The sequence below is a fragment of the Thalia democratica genome, chromosome 2, assembly GCF_965202585.1.
Source record: "Thalia democratica chromosome 2, ktThaDemo2.hap1.1, whole genome shotgun sequence".
NCBI classification, from domain to species: Eukaryota; Metazoa; Chordata; class Thaliacea; order Salpida; family Salpidae; genus Thalia; species Thalia democratica.
This window is the reverse complement of record NC_139166.1, coordinates 19,498,730-19,524,010: the sequence shown is the minus strand read 5'-3', so window position 1 is coordinate 19,524,010 and position 25,281 is coordinate 19,498,730. Positions and strand designations below refer to the sequence as shown.

At 27.3% G+C, this 25,281-nt stretch overlaps 2 protein-coding genes across 2 annotated transcripts; one reads left to right on the top strand and one right to left on the bottom strand.

Moving 5' to 3' along the window:
* Positions 1 to 533: 533 nt before the first annotated feature.
* Positions 534 to 16,484, top strand: LOC145850107 (uncharacterized). The gene is made up of 7 exons (XM_082955253.1): positions 534 to 719; positions 6,952 to 7,043; positions 8,798 to 9,020; positions 9,378 to 10,288; positions 13,914 to 14,210; positions 14,787 to 15,008; positions 15,407 to 16,484. The coding sequence occupies exons 1-7, from the start codon at positions 534 to 536 to the stop codon at positions 15,552 to 15,554; spliced, it is 2,079 nt and encodes a 692-aa protein (XP_082811379.1). The 3' UTR covers positions 15,555 to 16,484.
* Positions 16,485 to 17,205: 721 nt separating this feature from the next.
* Positions 17,206 to 20,444, bottom strand: LOC145850024 (cysteine-rich venom protein VAR8-like). Its single transcript, XM_082955161.1, has 4 exons — positions 20,027 to 20,444; positions 19,636 to 19,797; positions 18,617 to 18,782; positions 17,206 to 18,193 (listed from the first exon to the last, which is right to left on the bottom strand). Exons 1-4 carry the CDS (start codon positions 20,431 to 20,433, stop codon positions 18,032 to 18,034), a joined length of 897 nt encoding a protein of 298 aa, XP_082811287.1. The 5' UTR covers positions 20,434 to 20,444; the 3' UTR covers positions 17,206 to 18,031.
* Positions 20,445 to 25,281: the final 4,837 nt, after the last annotated feature.

Sequence of the window (25,281 nt, the reverse complement as noted above, 5' to 3'; positions counted from 1 at the left end):
TTAAAATAGTTTTAGTGTGAATATCCATACTAAGTTTATATACTACAATACTACATAAAACGGTTCTAAGATGAAAAACCACAATTTAAGGTATAAAGAATAGTTTTTCTTTTTTTAATGTATTTCATCAGTTGTACCAAAAGTTGACAAAACTAAAATTATAAAAAGTTTTAAAGGTAATTACGATTACTAAAGTTCACTGCTACAAATGAAAAGACTATTTTATAAAATAATAAAAAGAAGCTAAAAATCAAGTAACTTATAAAGAAACTTTTTTGGTTTAATGAAACTTTAATAATAGACCTATTACCTATAAAATCTATTTAGTCATTTTAAAAGTAGGAAAAAGGCACATTAAAAACTAGATATTCTAAAAACAATCTGTTAGATATCAAAATAATTGCTCACAAAATTTGTGCATATGATTTATAATTTACAAAACACTAGTGCAAATGTAACAAAAGAAAGTTATTATTTAACTGTTTTATAGAAAACATTTATACAAATAAAGATTGTTTGAGTAAAAACACATGATGAAAATCGAAGTTTTACTGCTGCTTACAACGATGCTGCTCCTCACAACGGCCAGGAGACCACCCAAGGGCAAGAATTCCTTCCACAGCTTCGTGAACCTGACAAGCACTGAGGACAAGTTCGCCCAGTTGCTCCACAACTACTACCGCGGTCACGTGACGCCAGCTGCGACCAACATGTTGAAGGTAAAACTTTTGAACATTATTTTGTTTAAAGATTTTTGAACTTGATAGGTTCATCGATTTAAAAAACAGTTTAGTTTACTAAGATTACTAAAAATTGTTTATTGATTGACAAAACACTTGGTCCTAGGACCTGGTACACGAACAACCATTCGGTTAGCGAGTCGCACACCATCTGGATACCTTTTAACGTTTTGTCCAATACATGTAAAAGTGTAAACGCAAGACAGGATCTAAAATCAGTCATCAGATAATTTATTATCAATGATTTTTAATAACCTTCTGCTATAATTTTCTAAGAAAATGTGAAACTTAAATTTTTTTTATTAGTATTTGAGCCAAAAATGCTTTTGTCGAGTTATTGAAATTTTTTTCTCGATTTGATCTTTTTTTGTTTTACATTTCTTTAAGAAAAAATAGTTGAAAACCATATAAAGAAATCGACACATTTAATTTTGTTTTAACTCCAGATTACTTTTATTATTCTTTTAAAAATGTTGTTTAATCACCGCTTAAAAACTCAGCTTCATTCTTTTTTTAAAGATCGGTCACGACGAGGTACTGAAGCGTGACGCGGTGAATTTTGTGAGAAAGTGTTCGTACAAGCACCGCAGCGCCGCCATGCGGAGAGACGAAAACAACAGGATTGTCAGCGAGAACTTGTACGCCACGAACATGAAGCTCAACACCACGCAGCTCTTGAAAGACGCCACCAAGATCTGGTTCGAAGAGGGCAGGAACTTTGATTACGACGCCCTCATGTGTCGGAACGGCGGACAGTGCGGTCACTACCAAGTCATGGTTGAGGCGAGGGCGAACAAAGTGGGTTGCGCCATAAGCAGGTGCAGAATGTTGGAGATCGACGGCCAAAAAGTGAGATTTGTTTCGAAAATGATATGAGAACCCAATTATATTTAAAAGATTTTTCCATGATTGATTCCATGAAAGTAATTGAAAAATCAAGTTTACTATTATTTAAAAAAAGTTTTCTAACCTTTTCCTATACCGACAGCCTAGAATAAGATTTAAAAAACAAAAACTTAATCAATAATTTAACTGCGTAAGTTTTAACTTTAAAGTACCAGTGTTTCTAGAATGATTCTATAAACTAAATTTTGTAATAAAACGTTTTAATTTTAGATTATTTAATCAGTTTGAAATACTTGTGTATTTATCAACTTACCACTTAATTTACAAACAGACAAAAAATGCTGTGTTGCTGGCTTGCATGTACCACCCTCACGGGCTGAGGGAAGGAACCAAACCGTACAACGCGGGTGCCAGTTGCTCCGATGCAGTGTGCGGTAAATCGAAGTGCGTCTGCAATAACGAGTACGATGAGTTGTACAACAAGACGATTCAATATGGAGTTGAGAGTTTGAACGATGAAGCTGCTACGATGAAAGTGGCTTTGACTGCAGCTCGGCTCGCCACTACGACCGTGAAAAAAGTTCACACTGAGACTCCCGCCAAAACTATTTCGAAAACCCCCGAAACTGCAACTAAAACTTCCACAGTAATGTCCACGACTAAAACTGAAAATGAATCAACTGAACTACAAACAAAGGCGGGAGCAAAATCGACCGCGGCTCAAACTTCGAAACCCGCGACTGAGCTAACGTCTACAAGCCCAGTAAGCAGCGAGAAGCCAAAAACAAAGGTGATAGTAGAAGTTACTACGGCTTCTGAGAGCACAAAATATACTGAAACAACGAAAAAGAGTGTGCCAGAAGCTACAACTGATAAAAATTCTGGAAGTACGTCGTTTTATAGCGTAAACTATGCTATTAACTGTATGCTTTTGCTTTGTTTTCTTCAAATGTTTGCTTTCTAGGCAGTTCCATCTTTTAGCTTGTTTAATAACAAATTCATTGAAAATAAAACACCTAAAATAAATTCTGAATGTGATAGCTACTATGTTATGTAATTTTTGAAGTTCATTAAAAATAAAAATATAGTGTTCACAGAAAATTTAAAAGTTCTTAAGTGTAATAAGTTTTTTTATTTATTTAAAACCGTATTTTTTCTTATAATTGAAATTCATAATTACATCACTGTTTTCTATTTTTGTTGATGCTTTTGTCGATTTTTCGTTTTTAAAATACGAATTTTTCTTATTCTCTTATCTGTAAAACTATTTTTTCTAAAGAGGTTAGAAAACTTGCTTCAAACATTAAATAAGTATTCTATTTAATTATTTAGGTTATTTATAGTAGCTGTCTTTAATTGTCGCTAAACTATGAAGTTCGTAATATTTTTCTTTATATCGAAGTTTTAGAGTCAATGTGTTATGTTTAGTAGGTATTAAAACATATCTTAAAAAGTTTCAACTGGTAATACTTTGTTTATTTATATATCGAAAACTATTTTTAAATAAACTATAACAATTTAAACAATTGCGATTTTCTTCTGTCACTTGTATACTTGATTTTTTTAAAGATATATTTTATAAAAATTAAAAGCCTAATCGAAACAATTTTTGCATCAAAATTTTAGTTTAAAAATTTCGCTTATACGTTTCTGCTTTACTTCGAATCTTGTCAAAATAAAATATGCATGTATACTTTATAAAAACAAGTAATTATTCAATTAAGTATAAACATTATTAAAATTGATGTTTTTGTTTTTAATTAAAGCTGAAACTGTTAATTTTTACAGTTTCGTTTTGCAGTATACAAACTTTAAAGTTGAAATAGGCTGTCATTACTGTGACATGCCACTTATACGAGCATCCAGTTAAAAATAAATAATTTTTCAAAGCACTTTGCTACGCTTTAATTTTTTAAACTGTAAATTAAATAAACAAAAGCACACGAAAAAAAAAAATATAATTTTGGTAAGTTTAGAAGTAATGAAAGCTTTGTTATCTATTTAAAATTAAAAAAATAGGAAATTAAGTAGCAAAGTAAAAGCAAGCTAAATATTTAACTTTTTAGTACTTCTTTATACTATAAAGTAATAGCAAGCTAAATAATTTAACTTTTTAAGTACTTCTTTACTATATAAGACGCATTAAATAAAATAAAAAAGCGAAATAAGACATAAATTTATAGAAAAAAAGAAATAAAAACTATATAGTTGTACTCTGTTTATTTTTTCACATTGTCTTATCTCTACACTAAGTGACTTAAAGTGACAATAAAAAATGAATGTTATCATTTAGACAAAGTACTTTGAGCTAATAATAACTCAGCTTTGCATTGATATATTCTTGTTTTATTAGGTTAGAAGTTAATTTAGAAAAAAGTGTCAGTTATAGTATTTAAATTATGATTTAGAGATTGTTCAAAAAAAGTTAAAAATATAATTAAAGTGCTTTAATTTAATATTTACTTTTAAGTTGTTTTAAAAGCATAATTGACTGATATTTTTACAAAGTTTTTTAAGCGCAATGTAATTAAGTTTCCTTTTTAATAGACTGCAAGTAGATATAGATTGGCACTGCAATTGAGATAAATTAATTTAATGACTTTCAAAAGTACGTAGGTTATAATTGATCTATTTTCTAAGGAAATTACCTAACATTTAAATCAGAGCAAAGTAAAAAATCATACATTTAAATTGAGTTTGCGCTTTTTAAGCAACAAAGACATATTGTTATAAATAATTTCAGCAAACGTTTTAAATTAATAAATCAGTTTTTAAATCAGTTGATTGCTAGACTAGAATTCTTTTTTATCAATTTTAATTCACACCTTGACTTGTTATCTAAACGTTTATAACGTTTATTACAGATTTTCAAAACCTTAAGTAGCATTACTCTATGTAATATAGACTTTGTATTAGTTACAAGTTTAAAAATAATTAAAAAACATATACTTCAAAAAAACAAAATATGGTGTTGTTAAGACGAATATAATAAGTTAAAGGCGGCGAGTTATAAAAACTTATTGAAATATTATTAATAAAAAGTCAATATTAACAAACTTATAAAAAAAATACTGCATATAATGTAATTAAAAAGTGAGCTTTGATAGTATGATTAAATGTTTTAATAAAGCAAGATAAGAAAATTATAATAAAATGACAAGTATTTAAAAAAAAATTGAAAATAAAGTTTTAGAAAATAAAGTAACTTAGCTATATGAGTTTTTAAGTCTAAAACTAGATTGAAACTTTCTAGTGTGTATTTTTTTGAACCTTGAAAAGCACAAGATTTATTTGACACATCATATACAATACAAGACATGTTTTTTTAAAACGTAAAAGTTTGTAAAACAAACTTTATAAGATTGACACAAGAAAATTGTATAACAAGATAGACCAGCTCACAGAAAGCATTTTTGACAGAGTAGTTACGTAAAGTTTTAAATAAAATGACGAATAGTCAAGAACGTTACATGTATAATTAAATTTTAGACACATTAAAAACAAACAGTAAACATCTAAACGTTAATTTTTTATTAAGAGTATTCGCACAAAAACTTAAAATTGCATACAAAAAATTTGCTCTAAATAAAGTATTCTGTTTGACCAGCGTTTAAACTTTGCAGTGGATATATTTTGTTTAGCTTGGCAAAAAACGAGGTGATAACAGATTCGAGCAAGGTGCAAATTGCAAGGGAGTACCTTTTGTTATCATTACGAGGTTAACAACAAAACAAACAAATTTCTGTTTCACAATACTTCTCAGTTGAATCGATAGCAAATAAGTAACTCATAAAGTATTTAGTTTTAACTTCACGCTTTTTTGATTATTAAAGTAAAAATTATCAGGTTGTAGACAGTTTCGCTTTTGTTTAAAAGTTATGTTATGTCAATATTTTAAATAGATTACATCTTTTAATCATATTCAAATTTGTGTTGACATTTTTTAAAATTTGAATTTTAAACAAATTCCGAAAAAGGTCAAAACTCTATGCAATTTAAAAAACACTACAATTAAATATATATTTTTGTTGTATGACTTTATGTTTACAAATTACTTACTTAAAAAGAGTACAAATAACGTTTGTGCTTAGTTTTAAAAGATGATTACAAACCTATTTAAAACTGCACTCTTTTTCAAATACAAAAACAAGGCTAAGAAAATTAGCAAAAAAAAAAAAAAGTTTTTATTAAAATTTTTCCAAAATTCAGTTGAAATTAAAAAAAAAGTTTGCAGAACTAGCTTGTAACATGAGAATAGCTCTTCTTCTGGTCGTAGCTTCCCTGCTGCCTTATGACGTCACAGTAGCGCGACGACAGCGCCGCTTGAAAGCGTCCCTGGTGAAAGACATCGATTTGAACGAGGATGATGTCAAGTTCACTGTCAGGTACCACAACGAAAAGAGGAGACAGGTATGAGTTGTTTTGAATATTTATTTTGTTTAAATTTTAAGTAAAAAATAATATATTGTTTATTGAAGGATAAAAAAGCTCAAAGAGCTTGGTCTAAACTCCTGGTGTACAAAAGAACCTTTCGGTTATCGAGTCGTACACCACATGCTTATAAAGTTTCTTACGAGCTATTACACATAGTTTTTTTTATCATTTAAATATTTAAATCTTTAGTAATGAACAATCAATTAAACGAAAAGAAAAATGAAAGAAAATAAAACTAAACGGAAATTAACTGAATTTTGTGTTTAATAATGTACTATGAATCTTCTTTAGTAACATATGAACTAAAAAAGATATCTACAACTTTAAATTAACTTTTAAAAGTAGATAAACAACACTAATAACAAACGTGTGAATACTTAATAAATAAACTTAAAAATAAATAACAATAATAAATAAAGACAAACATTATATTTATAGTGCTAATTACTTTTGAATAAATTAAAGTTAATAAATTAAGTTACTTTTGAGAAAAGAGGAGAAAGATAGAAAATACTTTGAATATTTATTTCGTTTAAATGTTTAGTAAATAAAGTTTGATATTTAAAAACCTTTCAAAAGTTAAATTCATTTTTCAGCTCAGTTTATTGTTTTTTTTTTAGTTATTTAGAAAGTACCTTGATATAAGACAGATAAAAACAACATGTTTAAAATTCTAAATGCTATTAAAATTTTTGTGAAAATTTTAAAACTATTTTTATAAGAATTATAATTACCTTTTGTTAAAAAAACATTCAAAAATTGTTTGAGTAATTATCAAGTAATAATGCTTTAGGTTCTAAAAATAAACAATTTTTAATGTGTACATACTATTGTTTTGGATGTATATGTAGATTTTTTCAATACTTATAAAGTTGGTTAGTTTAATAAGTTATTTTTTTAGGTTCAACCACCAGCGACTAAAATGATGAAGATTAGTTACGACAGAGATATCGCAAAGTATGCAAAAGATTACAGCAGACAATGTTTGTATAAACATAATGAAGAAAACAAGAAGTCGGGACGGTAATAACATTAACTAATAATTAAACGTTATAGTTTCGGTGTATTTATGTCATTATAGTTTTGATGTATCTTAATAAAAATTAGTAGCTTACTCTCTAATATAATTTCTTTCAGCTACTTAACTCATGTTTAATTTGAATTTTTTAATAGTTACTTTTATGAAAAGTTGCTGTTATTATTATTATTATTATTATTATTATTATTATTATTATTATTATTATTATTATTATTATTATTATTATTATTATTATTATTATTATTATTATTATTATTATTATTATTATTATTATTATTATTATTATTATTATTATTATTATTATTATTATTATTATTATTATTATTATTATTATTATTATTATTATTATTATTATTATTATTATTATTATTATTATTATTATTATTATTATTATTATTATTATTATTATTATTATTATTATTATTATTATTATTATTATTATTATTATTATTATTATTATTATTATTATTATTATTATTATTATTATTATTATTATTATTATTATTATTATTATTATTATTATTATTATTATTATTATTATTATTATTATTATTATTATTATTATTATTATTATTATTATTATTATTATTATTATTATTATTATTATTATTATTATTATTATTATTATTATTATTATTATTATTATTATTATTATTATTATTATTATTATTATTATTATTATTATTATTATTATTATTATTATTATTATTATTATTATTATTATTATTATTATTATTATTATTATTATTATTATTATTATTATTATTATTATTATTATTATTATTATTATTATTATTATTATTATTATTATTATTATTATTATTATTATTATTATTATTATTATTATTATTATTATTATTATTATTATTATTATTATTATTATTATTATTATTATTATTATTATTATTATTATTATTATTATTATTATTATTATTATTATTATTATTATTATTATTATTATTATTATTATTATTATTATTATTATTATTATTATTATTATTAAGTTTATTGTCCAACGAAGGACCTAGGCATTAAAACCTAAGCCGCTTAAACTGAAAGACACTAACATAAAAAGAAGAATGTTAGGTTTTTTTTTAAACTGAAATAAATCACTTTAGTTTTCAGCTAAATGCAAAATGCCAAAAAGCATAAATGTCTTCAAAGTTTTCCATTTTAACTGTTTAAATTCTGACCTTATGAACTATTTTAGAAAACTTCTGAATTGTGTGCAGTGCAATATATTACTATCTTTTTAAACCAACTTTATTTGATAATAAAAGTCTTATTCAAGTCGCATTGAAAAAGAAATCTTTACATTTCATAAAACTAACAAAGCACTAGTAATTAATAGTTATTATACATAGAACCCAGTTAAAAGTTTTCACTACATTTTTTTTCATTGTGTTTTAACAGCATATTTTTACCTGAAAAGTACTCCGTAGATTTTAGCTTTGCGAGCTGCATTTAGCCCACGGGCCACAGTTTGCCGATCTCTCGACTGACTAATACAAAATTTTCTTAAATGAAGATAAACTTAGAATAACTGAAGTATGTTTTTTAAACGCTCAAAATCAAAGCCTTAAAAACTGTACATTTCAACTCAACAACTTTTAGTTTGATTTGTTCGAGTCACGGTGAAAAATTGCATCATCTTTCCATTATTTCTATGTGTTTTCAGCTTTACTTATACTAATTAGCCTACTTATACAATAAACTTTTAAAATTCAATACTTGCCAGCTACGGTGAGAACTTGTACGCGACGTCGAAGCTCATCAAGAACTTCACGGTCGCCATGGAGGAGGCCATAAGGCTGTGGGACGAAGAGAAGCACGATTACGACTACGAAAAGCACGAGTGTCATAGGGGCAAGGAGTGCGGCCACTACACGGCGCTGGTGCACGATAGAACGTTTAAAGTGGGGTGCGCAGTGGCCGTTTGCAGGAACCTGGTCATACACGGAGTTAGTTGGTGTGATTAGAACAAACAAAATTTCTTGAACGTGTTTAATACTTGTATTTGCCCACACTGAGTTGGATTAAGTAGAAATAATATATAATATTGATATGTTGCTAGAATGAAACATTTTATTGTAATTTAAAACATTAAGTGAATTTGTCGAAATAATTTAGTATAGTTATACGTTGTTTTTTGTATATTTAGAAAGTGCTTGTAAGATGTTTAGACTCGATTATTTTGTTCATCAAAATAATCGACGACGTAGCAAATAAAAAGTTTACATCAAATTTTCTTAAAATTTTGTGTATCACTTTGACATTGAACGATTGAGGCGCTAGTTCTAAAATCTTTACAAATTCAGGAGAAGAGACCGAAAGGGATGCTGATAGTGTGCAACTACGCCCCTGGTGGCAACATTGAGGGGAGGAGGCCGTACGTGAGCGGAGAGAGCTGCTCAGAGTGCCCCGACGGAAAAGAGTGTCTTTGCGGGGAGGTAAAAGATGCGAAAAAATCCCCTACGAAGAAACTTACAACTACAGAAAAACCTGCTTCGACTAAAACAACGCCTAAAACCACTCTTAAAGAGGTGTTCACGACGACTACCACTGGAAAGCCGAAATCGACAAAGAAGTTTGTCGGTACCACGATCAAACCAGTGTACAATGCAAAGAACAAAAGTATTCCGGTTAGTAAAGATAAAAAACATAAAGAAAAAGAACTTGTTGCAACTACTACGGTCAAGCCTACTTATGATGGTAAAAATAAAAAAGTGTCCGATGACAAGATAATTAAAACTACTAGTACAAAAGAAACATTGCCTAAAACTACTACCCTAAAGCCTTTGTATGAACCAGAAGGTAGAGAAACTCCTGGTGTTAAGATTTCAAAAGTTTCTGAGCCGGTTGTGGTCGTTCCTAAAGTTGTACCAGTGACTGAAAAAGAAACTATACTACCTACAACGACCGCTAAAACTGAGATATTTTACAAACCTACGACAACAAAGGTTATAGCTGAGAAATCTAAAAATGACCACAAAAATGAAAAAAAGAAAGGCGGCAAAAAACATGAAAAGACCGAAAAAGCAATAAATGACAAAAACAAAAAATCAGATGAATTGAAACCAGAGTTCGAGTTTGTCCAGTTGGAGAACGAGAACAGGAAAACAGCTTTGATGCCAGAAAAAAGTGAAAAAGTTGAAGAAGACTTCAATAAAACCGAGGATGTCGGTAAAAACGAACTTACGGCTGAGGTCAAAGAGCCTTACGTTCAGAAGTTCGTGAGAGTTAAAGTGCAGTTTAATTTTTGCGGACTAAATTAGTGATAATGATTGAAATCGTAATATAGCTTTTGTTTTGAGAATTTTTTTCAGTTAAAGTATATAAACAAACTTATCTTTTTATTTTATCGTTTTTTGAATAAATATATACATTAATAGCAATTATAAAGCTATTCTAAAGATATGTTTTTAAAGAAACGACTTTAATTGGTTATCTGTAATACAAAAGTTGTTAAAAGTACTATGCTTTATGTTTTTTTTAACTTCAAGCCAATTTTGTATTCTACACTATTCTAAAACTGCTTTGTAATTATTTGTTGTTAATAAGCCTTTAAGCTTAAACTATAACGTAATATAAAGACAATACTTTCAACCTTTTGAGTTATATTACATCACTTATAAATTACGATGATCATTTAAAGAGGCCTGCTGTAATTTACTACTGTCTGCGAAAACTAATAACGCTTAAGTGCTTGCAAATGGTAGTTAAAGTCTCTAACGTATCAATCTCTAACGCACTTCTCTTTCTCAAGCTGTTTGTACGTGCATTGTGGGTAAATTGCAAAAGCAATAAAATTCAAATTTAAAAGTTTATTGGTTTGTGTTAAAAAGGAATAAAACAATTTGTTCGTGTTACGTAATTTTCTATATAAACCGGTTGAAAGCTGGGTATGAAATTTTAATCGATTTTTTTTAAAGTAAATACTAAGCTTAATGTTTTTTCGTGTTGACTTTGTTTGCAAAGAAAAAGCGAATTAAAAAAAAGCAAAGTTTAAAAAAATCTTATAAGTTAAAGGTTATTTAAAACATTACTTTAAAAACATACAAAAGCATTATAACACTAGCTAGAACAGTTTTTTTTTTGTGATATTATTTCGGTTTAGCAACTAAACTACTTTTTTTTTGATATCACAACGGCCATAATATTATTTGAAAAAGCATTTTAACACCTGCAAAGTATAAAAAAAACTTTATTTTTAAATTATCAAAACATAAATAGCACAGGTATATATATAAAATAAAGTATTCATAGACAGTAGCATAAGGTAATATTGGCTGAATAGAAAAAAAAAGAAGTTCAATAGCAACGCATCAAAATCATAAGTGTTTGAGTACTTCCGGTGCTCAATTGTCGCAATAGCCTGAGACAATTGACATTTTAGTGCATTTCTCATCCATAATACCTGTCAATTGACTGTAAAAAACTGGAATTTTACTTTTTAACAAGTAATTGCTCTCACGACAAAACTACGCAAAAGGAGTATGTATTTCATATAAAAAATAAACGTTCTGATAAAAAATTAATTAAAAGTACGAACATAAACAAAACATTTTCAAATTGTGTATAACTTAGCTAAGATACGAAATGTATGCTTTTTGATTTATTTTTAATACTTACAAATTGTTTTACTGTTGTTGATGTTAAGTTGTTTTTATGCCTTTATGTATAACATATAAATGTTTTAATGAATCTGAACGTTTTCTTTTATTTTCAAATACTGTGCAAATATTTGTCTCAACACAGACTTTAACACGCTTAAAAAAAATTACCACTAAATTTGGGTATTATTTTGCTTAGATAATAAAAAATAAGCTAACAATTTGTTTTATAAATATTTTTTGCTTATCTAGTGAGTTTAATAAATAATTAATAAAACAATTTTATAATAATAAAAAAAGTGTTGCTCAGATGGCCCCATGCAGTTCGTCATGCAAATCTGCTGCCCGAACTGCACCCAGGCAGTTCAAGACAGACATGATTAAGGTTTATCATCATCGCAATACAAAATTGGCTCTGGTGAGACTCGAACTCGCGACCTCTCGGTCATGAGCCCGGATTATAGTTACCGCTGAGCCAACTTTCCACTGAACTTAAGTTTCTTATAACCGTTTATAAAGCAAGGCGTTAAGTTTAATCCTTGAATACCGTCTGTTTAAAAATAAATAGCAATTTACTTAGTTTAAAGTTTTTTAATATTAAAATATTAAAAGTAATGTACCAAAAAACTTTAAAGCTAAGCTAGATAAAAGTTTTTAAGTTACTGTTTAGTATAGAAAATCTTAATTTTTAAATCTAAAAAAGTTCAACAACTGTATAACGTTTATGACTTACTATAAAAATAATATGCATAAACATTTAACTTGTGTTATTTGATTTTACTAAAATGTATTCGCTTTGAAACAGAAATAAAACTACAAATTTGTTTAAATGAAAGAAATAATATAAGAAATAAGTGTGTACATAAAAAAAAAAGCGTCAAAAAATTAAAATTTTTAAACTTAGTTTATTAGTGGTATACAAAAAGTTTATATTATAGTTGTTAGTAAACTTTTTGGTTGTGTAAAAACTATAAAAAAAGTTATTGATATACTGTTAGCTTTAAGGAATAAAGTGAACTTTAAATAAATTAACTTTTATTTAACTTTCACTATGAATGTTTTGCTTAACCATTGATTACAACTTTTAAAAAAACTAATGTTTATTGTTTGTAAATTTCAAAAGTTCGAGTTTATCAAAAGTAATTTTTTCCTGAACTTTAGTTCTCTTAAACCTTAATTAGATCATGTTTTTGTGTGCAAATAGGTTAAATTTAAAGCTTAAAGGGTAAAGACAAGATTTTAAGTATAAATTCAAGAAAAGGAGCTTTCTTATAAACTTTGACTGTACTACTTAAATAAGAAAAATACCAAGCACTAGGTTTGTTAAATATATTCAAAAAATTTTAAAGGTAAACTTGAGCATTCTTACACACAAAACTTGGCTAATTACTACAAATCAAAAAAAATGCATAATAAAAAGTGAAGTTGACTTAAAACTAAAGACTAATTGAATGTGAACTGTCATTAAAACAACTTCAATGCTTTTAAAAATAAACAGTAGACAATTTACCTACTGAAGTTGTTTTATTTTCTGAAACAAACAAATATTTTGAAGCAAACCCGTGTTAAATTTTATCGTAGACGTGTGTTGTACGCATAAGAAAGCTTGAAAAACAACATTTTATCGTTATGATGTAATAAAACTTTCTGCATAGTCGATCAAGCGAAAGCGTTGCGCAACAGTGTATTTTCACGGATTATAAACAGTTCATTTAAATTTTACAAGTGTTAGTAGAAGCGTTGTATAGCTATCCTTGTAGTTAGACGCATGTGTAGTTTTGTATATTCGAATTTGTTAGCTTTAAGCTTTTTATTAAGATACTTATTGTTTCAATCATTTAACTTATAGTTTAAAGACATAGGAAGTTATGCTTTAAATATCGTAGAAAAAGTATATGAAGCAATTATAATAAAAGTTCGCAAATAACTACGACCTAAATAAAGATATTTGTTTTGTATAAGAAAATTTTTAATTTAGAATAAGTATCACGTTATTTCTAATTGGTCATATCAGTTTAATTTTTGAGGTCCAATTATTATCAAAAATGGTTTGTTTAATTAGCTCTGTTTTATTTTCAAAAAGAAATTAGTAAAAAATTCTTTTCATTTAGATGTAAACAACCTGAAAAATATAAGATTTATATTATAATAGTATGACTATAGTTATTTTACATATTTTTGTCACAGTTCTTACTTATATAACTATTAAAGTGAGTAATTAAAAAAACGTTTTACAAAAAGTTGTATGTATATCCGTTTAAAAGGTATAACACAAAGTAATAAAATGATCAAACAATTTATTTTCATATTTTTCTTCATTTCAATCACATCGCTACACGCGAGGCGCAGAAGAAGACCCAAAGTGGTCGCTTTCAATTTGTCCGCGCAGAACCGTCAGAAGATGGTGGATTTACACAACAAGATTCGGAGCAGGGTAAACCCCCCGGCAACGAACATGCTGAAAATGAGCTACGACCAGGGCTTGGAAGAGAAGGCGTTGAGATACGTGAAGATGTGCAACTTCAATAAAGAATTACCGTGAGTTATAGTTCTACTTGATATATAGTGTTATTTTTTTGTTTTGTTTTATAAGAGTTAATAGATAATTGAAATTGCACATGTTATTGAAAAAATTGCTTCTATATATGAAACTTAATTAGAATATCTTTTAAAGTACAAACAGCTACTTTGTAGTGACAAATTAAAATGACCTTGTGAAATTATTTTAACAATTTTAAGAAAGTTGAATTTTTCAAAGTTATCATATGATTAAAAAGCTTAACAGTCTTATAGCTAACATAGTCATTTTACCTGTAAGTTTTTATATAATTGAAAAAGTTCTAAATTCAGAAAATAATGTAAAAAATAAACTAGCTTGAATAAGTTAGAGTTTTGTGCAACTGAAACTTGTGCTATTTAAAAAAATAAAGGTGATGCTGTTTTGAATTTATAAGAAGTTTTTGTCGTTTTTAATTTTGTTAGTACTTTAGACTTAGTTATGTTTTTTATACTAATAAAAAAATCAAAGTTCAAACTTGTAAAGAAACAAAACAAAGTACTCAAAAAAAAAATCTACATAAATTACAAGAAAGAACTTTATTAAAAAAAAACCAGCAGGTCAGACGAGGGCCTGCTCAAGTACATGACGTCATCAGCCGAAAAGCCTTCCGCAAGGCTCCTCACTGACGTCACAAACAAGCTGTCGGCCGGAAAAAGCGGGTACAGGTACGAGGACGGCTTGTGCAGGGCCGGGTCCGTTTGCGGAAGCTACACGCAGCTGGTGTGGGCCACAAGCGAGTACTTGGGGTGCGGGGTGGCTGTCTGTCCCCGAATGAGGTTCGTTACGCTTCACTGAATTTTTGTTTATTTAGTAGAATAAATTATAAATAAAGTTAGTTTTTCTTTTTAATGCTTGAGGATTAACTTATTTCAATGTGCGTGCTTTTTTTTTTGTAATACGGTGACTGCCAATGCCAACTGATGATTTGTTGAAGAGCTGAGTATTTTTAAGCCGACTGTTATGTGTATATATATCTTTATAAGGTGTGAAATTTTGATGTACATTTGTGTAATAAATTGTATCAAACCTTTGAACAGCGAATAGATTAATATTTCAGAAGCGCGCTACTTAGAACAATAGCTAAGTTGGCTTTATACAATTTAAAAAAAATATACAAATAGTCAGGTTTACACAGTAGTTAGTTTAGTTTATTTATTGAGTCTCACATATGCAGGTTTGGCGGGCGGGTTTTTAGGAGGGCGACGCTGGTGGCGTGCCTGTACTCGCCGGCGGGAAATTTTGAAGGGGAAAAACCGTACGTGAGAGGGGTAACGTGCTCAGAGTGCCCGGTGGGAAAGAGGTGCCTGTGCGGGGATTATTGAATATTTAAATTTTTATTTCTAATTTTTTAATGTTTTTTTTTTGTAGCTTGAAAATAAGAGTTTAACTATTCTTTACTTACATAAAATTTCAATTAAAATAATAACTTTTTTAATGCTGAAACACAATGCTATTAAACTTGTCGCGTTTTTAATCCGAACTCATTTGTTTGTCTTTTTTTATAATATTCTAAGTCTTTTTTAATGGACTTAATTTAGTCTGCAATAATCATGATTGAAGAAGAAGAACTAATAGTTGTAATTTCTTAACGTTGAAATGTGAACGTGAAATGTGAACGTTGAAATCTTAATTACAAAGTTTTTAATGTTTTTTGATGCTTTCAAAAGAAAGCTTATTATTAAAGCTTGTTTATTTACTTAAAAATTAGTTAAAAATAATCTTTTGTTTATAAAAGCTGAAACAAAATACTATTAAATTTCAATAAAAATGAACTAAAATTTCAATTAAAATAATAACTTTTTTAATGCTAAATACAATGCTATTAAACTTATTACGTTTTAAATCCGAACTCATTTGTTTGTCTTTTTTTTTTAAATACTCTAAGTCTTTTTTAATGATCTTAATTTAGTCTGCAATAATCATGATTGAAGAAGAACAACTAATAGTTGTAATTTCTTAACTTTAAACTGTGTTTTAAAGTGATATACTTACAGGTTTCAACACAAAACAAAGCTTTTATTTCTTTTAAGTTTTGTTTGTAACTCAGATTCATGCAAAATTAATTTCGTGATAATAAAAAAACAAAGGCAAGTTTACTAAAAGCATTTTTTAATAATTTTTTGGGTTAATATTAAAACTTTAAATAAATGAAGCAAGCTTTTTCTTTATTTTTGACTTTACAAAAGTAATTTGTTTTATTTTTGTATAATTAGTTTAAGATGCTTTTTTTTAAGAATTGTTTTTCAATAATATACCTTAAATGTGAACTAATTTTTTAAACATTTTTTATAATCTTATAAAAAATCGTCTTAGCAAAAGTTAGTTGTCATAAATACCTAATTATATATGAGTTTGGTGACAAATATTTAATTTAATATTAAATAGAAAATTTCATATCAAAATAAAAGCTATGAGGCAGAAAAGTTTATATGAAATACGTCTTAAAATGTAGTTAACAATCAAGATGCATTGTTAAATTTATTTAATTATAGCTTACTAGTATGCCCTTCCGCAAAAACCAGTCATCTTTTGTTTTAAAGTTTAGTGTAAGCACTATTATTTGCGTTTTAGGTGTTTTGTTTATCACTTTAAAAAACAAATACCAAAGTTTTCATTGTAATTATAAACTTGTATACAAATTAATCAACTTTGATGAACTTCTAGATAAGCTTTAAAACTTTTTCTAGTTTATATGAGCTGTGAAGCTTTATTTATAGACTTAAATCTAACTTAAGTTTGTTTGAAAAGTATACAAGGCTGTGCATACTGTTTTTTAAGTTTTACTCAGTAAAACATTCTTATACAATATATCAACTCATATTTAATCAGTTGATTTCTTTTATAGCTTTGCAATTTTTTCTAATCACAATTTTTCTTAACAATTTTATTTACAAAGTTTTAAACATTTCACCCTTACTACCTTGCTAGTTAGACTATGGTGTGACTTTAAAACAGTTAAGAATACGTAAGAAATACACATAACAAGTTTATTTGTTAGAAACTCGATACTTCAAAACTAGTAGCGTGTACAAAACAGCTAAAGTTTATGGAATTATGTCATGCTTATAAAAACAAAAGTACTATACACAAATGTACACAAACAAACATAGAACAAAATTAAAAACTGGTTGCAGATGTATTTTGGAATTTAATTATTTTCTTGATATTTTAACCAATTGAAAATAGCCACACGTAACTGTGGTAGGTTGAATACAAGTCAAATCGATAATTGTTACATAAACACGCTACTTGAGCTAATTGATTGCACTTGATGTCTTTTCATCTTCTATTAAGCGCTGAACAGACTAATGGTTTATAAAAGGTAAAACCTGGTTATGTACAGAAAATTCATAAAAATCTACTAGATACGAGTTCAAAGCTTTTCGTATGTCTTCGAAACTCAACAGTCTTTGTATACACTCATGTTACATTTTTCAAAATTGAATAAACTAAAAGATTACAAACAGTTTAGATAGAAGAAACATACAACACAAAATAATTAAAAATGCAGTTTATATTATCTTAAATGAGTACTTTTTCAAGTTCACAATCACGTAATTACATTTATGTATTAATTTAAACACGAATTTCTTTTGGTATTTAATAAAAACTCTTTATAAATGGCTAATTAACAACAATAAACAATGGAAAAGCTTTTATAAGTATCAATCAAAATTAATACTTAGAACAAATTAAAACTTTAAACACGAATATTACTCTTAAAAAGTGCAAACTTACACAGTAAAAGTACAAAAAGCAACACAACATGTCTTAAGATTACAAAACTTCAAGCAACAGTTCATGACACAACAAGACGAAACAAGTTGACGAACACCAGTGAAAAGGCCATTACGGACAAGTTGACGCTGACCGCGGACGATGAGCACGGCTCCTTTGAAATGCAGGTCTTGCCGTCGGGACACGCGGAACATGGGCCGCCAACAACCGAGTATGGTCGTCCCTGTGCATTTGGTTTGTTAGAGAAAATAAGGTTTGTCAGTAAAGCAAACATATTTTATTTTTGATTTCCATACGAAAAAAAACGTCTTTTGTATACGGTTTAAGAGTTTTTGTGCTAACTAGTAATCTTAATTTTAATGTATATACACATAAAAAATATTTAAAATTGTTTAAATTGTTAATTTTCACAAAGTTCAAATATTTTAAACAAAAACTTACTTTTTTTTCTGTATGGAAATTTAAAGTCAAATCTTTAAACAATAGAAAATTCTTACTTATCATAATGTTCAAACAGTTATAAACTTTATAACCAAGGATTGAAACGAAATTAAATTGTTTTAATTTGTTCCCTCTGCTTAAAACAACGCTTAATACAATTTAAAGCGGTTCAAAAATAAAAAGTCAAAAACAACGTTTTTCTAACTTGTTCAGGGTGGGCCTTGGGCGCGTACCTGCACACAAGGGACTGAAAGGGGCTGGTTGCCTGGAAGCACATCATGTGGGCGCAACCGAAATACTGGGTTTCGTGCCACAATACCTGCAAGATGGCGCTACAGTCCGCACCCTCCGCGCACGTGTTCTTGTTTGTACTACATTTTGTTGTTATAATTTTTTAACTCAATGTTGTTTTATAAAGATTTTGTTTAAATGAAATATAGCTAATTGCGTTTTTTGGCTACTTTTTTATTTTAAGTAATAAGTTAAACTGAAAAGCATGTTATTCTACAATATAAATAAGTTTTATCAATAACTGATTCATTTAAAAAGTAGTAATGCAAATTAAATAGAATAGTTAGTCAAGAAATATAACTTTATAAGCTTTGTTACATCAATAATTTTAAAGTTTTCTTAGATTTTCATGAATAAACACGTAAATTTAAAAATGAAGCAAAAAGCTTACAACTTTCATAAAAGTTTAACTTTTAAGTATAAGTTATAAAACTTTTACAGTACATAACACAAGTATTCAATAGTTTTGTTACCATAACAAATTAAAGCAATAATCAAAAAGTATTCGAACTATGTGTAATACATTAGTAAAGTGAACCTTTTATATCCATATTATGAAAATTGTAAGATAAAAACAAAAGAGGTCTAGAATTCTACCAAAGAAAAGATATTTAAGCAAGTTTTGTCTATATTTAAGCTGAAATTATTTTCAAACCCTACTTTAAAAAGTTTATATTGAGGAATATAAAAACAGCGGAATTTATAAAAAAAATTAACGTTTGTCAAATTGTAGTTATTCAGCTGATATTTAAATACTTTTGCTCTCAACAACAAGTGTTAAAACAAAACGATAAGTTCCCGTTACATAGATCAAGAGATAAAATTTAAACCTTAAAACCAACTTGTTTTAAACCAAATTTGTTTAGTAATTCAGATTAAAAAGAAACAATTTAACCAAACAGTGTAAAAAAGTGAAACAATTTTCAAACAAACCTGTAGTCTTTGAGCTGTGCGTTCCACGCGTTCAGTCCCTCGCTGAAAACGTTGTACTCCTTGCTCATGTTCCTCGACACGTAAGAGTTCTCCCCCACCTCTCCGAAACTCTCCGTTGAAATATCACCCACCCCTCCCAAGTCGCACTTCTCCGCCCTCTGCCTGCGAAGAACACAAAAACGTGAAAAGGAAGAAAACGGAATGAGCTTTAAACAATGAGTAATTGAAAAAAAGGTATAAATTCGACGCTTACGAAATAATCAATGTATACTTTTTTGTAAATAGAAAGCGGTTGCGTGCGACCCTTTTCAATACTTAAAATATTTTCATCCTACTTAACATATGCTTTAATTGATTCACACTCTACAAGCACTTGTACACAAGTTTCAACCTGGCGCTCGCAACGAGTTCGTCGTTCCACTCCATCCGGATCATGTTGGAGGCGTTGGGCTTCATCCTCAGGTTGTTGTGCCAGTCCACCAGGTTTTTAGCAAAATCCTCGCTGATCAGCATTGGCTGGTTCGGGCGCGGTTCTGCCCCGAGATTGGATGGATTTTGGGCTCCTTGGGGTGGATTGGGCGGTTGTTGATTTACCGGGTTCTGGTTTGATCTAGGGTTTCCCTGGGGGTTCTGCGGGTTTCTGGACTGACCGTGGTTTTGGGGCTGGCCCTGCTGTTGTGGGGGTCGATTCATGTCCTGCGGACGGCCCCTCGGTCCCGGGTACTGGGGCCGCTGTCCCGTGGTCGTCTTGGCGACGAAGGCCACGAAGCAGAGCAACAAACTTGTTCTTAGAAGCATTGTTTTATGTATTTTCTGTGGTACAAAATTCAGCTTTGATATAAAGAAATTTTAGGGATAACTGCACTTAATAAAATAATTGTATGTTTAATTAATTGCCATATAAAAGAAAACGTATTCTGTTTTTAGTTTAAAACTTTTACTCAACAAAAAAAGATAGAGAAAATAAAATACTTCTGAATAAACTCATCATTATATACTGAATTTAATGCATGTTAGTTTCCTAATGAAAACAGCCTTTAATAAAGTTTTACAAAAAAAGTACTTGCTTTAACAAAAGCTTTAAAGTATCGGTATTCTAAACTATAAACGTACTTTTAAAGTATACTTCCTTTTTGAAAAGTTATCGTTGACTAAAAGTTTACTTTTTCATGCCTGACAATGAAAAACGATCAAAAAATATCAAACGAAGAAAAACAAAGAAAACAAAACAAAGAAATAAAAAACATTTTTTTAAATAAATACAAAATATAGATATAAACCTAAAGAATAATTATTATAATAATACAATTAAGCGCTTGCTGTAATGAACTTAAAAATAAAAACCTTTTTTGAAAATTGTTTTTTAGCTACGCCCAACTCTTGTAATTAATTGATAATATACGAAAAATAAAAGATAAGTACCCTTGAAAATTAATACTTACGCTTGCACGATTAAATTTTCGATTGAAAACATTGAAACTGTTGAGTTTTTACCGCTACAAAGCAAATCTAAAATTAAAAGTTATTATATCTTTTTTGTTGTGTTTCTGCTGTTTATCAGCAACATAATAAATATATTTGTAGCTGTTTGATGTCACTTGCCTTTGTTAACGAGTACAGCGAAATTTAGAAATACGTGTGAACTAAAAAAAAAACTTTGTTTGATCAAAAAAAAGATTTTAAAAACATTTAACGTGAAGTTAGTTAAAACCGTTTATCTTATATACATTGGTAAAACTAATTATTTTAATTTTATTTTTCTAAATTATTTTTATTTAAAACTTTAACCTGGTAACTATTTTTTTCCTTATGCACCAATGTATTTTATTAGGTATGCAAAATGTTTATATCTTGTCAAACAATTTGTACAAATAACAGCTCATTAAAAATATTAATTTGGCAAAGGTTTTTCGGCTGCTTTTAAACGTTTGCAACTAAACAAGTAAAAGGAAGTTTTATAAAGGAGACAGCAAAAAATTCTAATTTTCTTAATGGTAGATCATACCGTCCACAAAATATCTTCTAAGGAGTTATAACAGGAGAAATCAACCACCTCAAAAGACTAAATGAAAACAAAAATATTTTTTTGGAAGTATATTGAACCCTGAAAAGAAATGCACAACGTCCAACTTTAATCCTAAAATAGTAAAAAGCCAATTTGAAAAAGTTAGTGAGTATAACTCAAATGAGAGTTCAAATAAACTGAAAATTCAAAATCTGAGAATACTTATTGGTCATCACAACTTAAAACTTTATTAAAAATCACAAAAGAAGAAAAGAAATTGTTCCCACTTGCAAAACATCTTTCACTAAACTAAGAAACATGGGTCAATTGCTTAACACATTCAGTTGTATAGCCTTATTTAAACACTACTTTGAGAATCATCATACTGATATTGAAAGTATAGGATTAAACAGTGCTTACAAGATAATATTTTTAGAACAACCTGAACTTAAACGTTTAGACTACAAAGAAAGTTTACGGATAAAAAGATTAAATGCAAATACTAACTTAAATAAAACGATTTATGAAGATTTAATATTTTAGAGCTTGGTACTTTACATTATTATAAAAAAATAATTTTCGTACATTATGTCTTAGCTTAATTACTTGAATGTATTTTTGAGTTGTTAGTTGTTAAAGTCTTAGTTTCTGAAATATATTTGTGTCTATATAAATATTTGTTTTGTAATGGAATAAATGTTTTATAAATTTATATAGCCCAAAAAGTTTAACTTCTAACTTTAATTTTGTTTACTTTATAAATTTTGTTACTATTAATTGTTATACTTTTAACCATTTTTTACTTAAACTTTTTTTTAAATAAAACGAAAGTACTTGTAAAATAAAAAGCGTGAAAGCAATGGTTTGTTCAATTTTTCAAAGACAGTAGAACTGTAGAAGTAATATTGTTTTATTACAATTATTTTGTTTTTATATTAGTAGGTAAAAGGTTGATACTTAGAAATAAATAAGTTTACTACATATACATTTCACAAAAAAAACGAAAAAAACAAAAGTTGAAAAACAATCTAAGTTTAGCTGTAACGTTTAATTTTCCAAGAAATTTTTGACAAAAAATAAAAAAAAAATAAAAAAAACTTAGCTAACATTAAAGTTAAAACTGTTTTTCTACTTATTATTAAAAACAAATCTTTCCTTTACAAAACAGCATGCTGAGAAAGTAAAAATAGAAAATGTAATTAGTAAACAAAATTTTATGTAAATTACTAAGTTTGGCCTAACAAATTTCATTTAGTTTTAATTCAATTAAAAAAATGCTTAGTACTTTTATAGATTACATATACTTAAAGGTAAACAAGTGAAAACTATTTATTGAAACCTTATTTTATAAAAATCAGTTTTTAAATTAGATATACAAAAAAACTATTAAATTTCAGAGAATAATGTTTTTTTAAAAACTTTAAATAAAAAAAAAACTACTAAAACTAATTTAACATTAAATTATTATGAAACAATTATAGAACTTAAAAAAATAACATTATATTTAAGTTGTTAAAGATAAATAAAAATAGCAAAAGTTATAAAAAATTCAAAATAAACTATACTTTATTGAAAATTTATGAATACAATCCTATCAGTTAGCAACTAGTTTTCAAAAACAGGAAAAAAATGAAGCTAATGGTTAAAATGCAGTAATAGCATTTTAAAATTTCAAGTAGTACTTTTTTAACAAGTTTTAATATCAAAATGCTATACATAAAACGTATAGTTTAGGTTATATGTTATACAAAACTAATCACATCAAAATATCTTTTAAAGATAATTTTTTAGTCCTAAAAAATATCAGAAAGTTAAAAATAATTCTAAACAACAAAGGTTTATTGCTTTAAAAATGTCTAATTTTTACTTTGTTTCAACTGCAAATACAGTAAAATAAAAATTGTTCATAGTCTAAAACAATTTTTTTCATCAAGTTAACTTTTTTATTTAGAAATAAGTTTTGCTACTAATAAAACTAACTGCATTATAAATATCTTTGGGATTATGTTAAATAACTGATTTATTGAAAACCTGAATTTTTCGTTGTTGAAAAAATCTTAAGCTGTTTGAATATTAAAGGACTGTTTAGCTTCACTATTTTTACACTGCTAAGACCATATATAATTAACTAACAATTAAATAAAAAACGTTAAAAAATTACAGTAAACCTAGTTCATTATAAGTAAAAATAAGGCTAACTTTTTAAGCGGTAATATAAAAAACCAGGCTTTTTAAAAAACCTATGTTACAGTCACTATACCTTGTCTTTAGAGGTTTTACGTTTGTAAAAAACTTATGTAACGTGTGTTGTAAAAACCTCATAAATATAATTTAAGGTTTGCTAAATTTAGATTTTTTAGGGTATTTTCACTTTTACTAATGACAGATGAAAAAATTTGTAATTTAAGAAATAGTTTTCGTGTTATCGTAACTTTTAAACAAAAAAAGAATCAACAAACTTAAAAGTTTTTGTATAAATTTTAAACTTAAATGTTTTTAATTTAAAATTTTCATCTTTTTTATTTCACTACCACTGTTACCCCTATCTCTTACCTTTGGTCGATAACTTTTATTTTGTTTGTTGTAACATTTTTTTTTCTTTGATAAAAAGTTTCATAAGTTACTTTTATTATTATTATTTTTACTATCACGGTTACGCCTAACCTTTACCCTCGGTCGGTAATTTATTTATTTTTCTTATTTATTTTATCTTGTTTTTTTAAATAATGTGTTTTTGTTTTTATTATAATTTTTTACTTTCGTACATATTTGACCCGTTCCCAAATTTAGTAGCCTTTTAGTTCGAAAGCAAGCTGTACCAAAAAATGTTAATAAAAATATTATTTTTTAATGTAACAAAAATTAATAAGGGTGTAGTAGGTAAAATAATATAGGTTAAAGTTCTTTTTTAAAACATTTTTAGTATTCAAAAGCAAATGCATAGATATACTTTTCTAGTGGGGCGGTATTTCTATAGGCATTTGATTTGGGACACAGGATTACTATTATAAATAAAAAAAGTTAAGAACTAACCAAAAGTTATTTTACACATATAGCTTTTCTCAGTTTTTATTTTTGACATAAATAAAACAGTCTTTTCTTTTATTTGTCAATTTTTAAAACAATGAAAAAAACTTTTTAACTTCCATAAAGTATGTCTCTTGAGCCGCCCACGGTTTGTTATTACAAACTCAAAGATAAAATTTTCTCCAGAAAACTGTTGTTTGGTTGAAAGTTAGTTTAGCACAAAAAAAAATTAGTTAAATTTTAAATTATTAAACTATACTTTTGTTGTTATTTAATATTAAACAAGCAAACCAAGAAATCAAGCCAAATCAAAAATCAAGCACGATTTCAAATCAGAAAACAGAAATCAAGTCAAAACAATTCAGAGATTAATATATAACAACTTACAGATTGTCTTTTGTGCAGTTTTAATTTTTTGTGAAAAAAAAACTAAACTTTATATAAAGTAAAATCCTTTTGTTAACTTTTGAAGAATATGGAACTTGATAAAAAAGCACTTTATTTTTGTTTATTAAACTAAGTTATGTAAGGGTAAGCACCAAATACAAAACTTCGTTATCAATACAGTTATAAAATATTATGAAAGTTTGTAAACATAAAACCAGCATAACCAT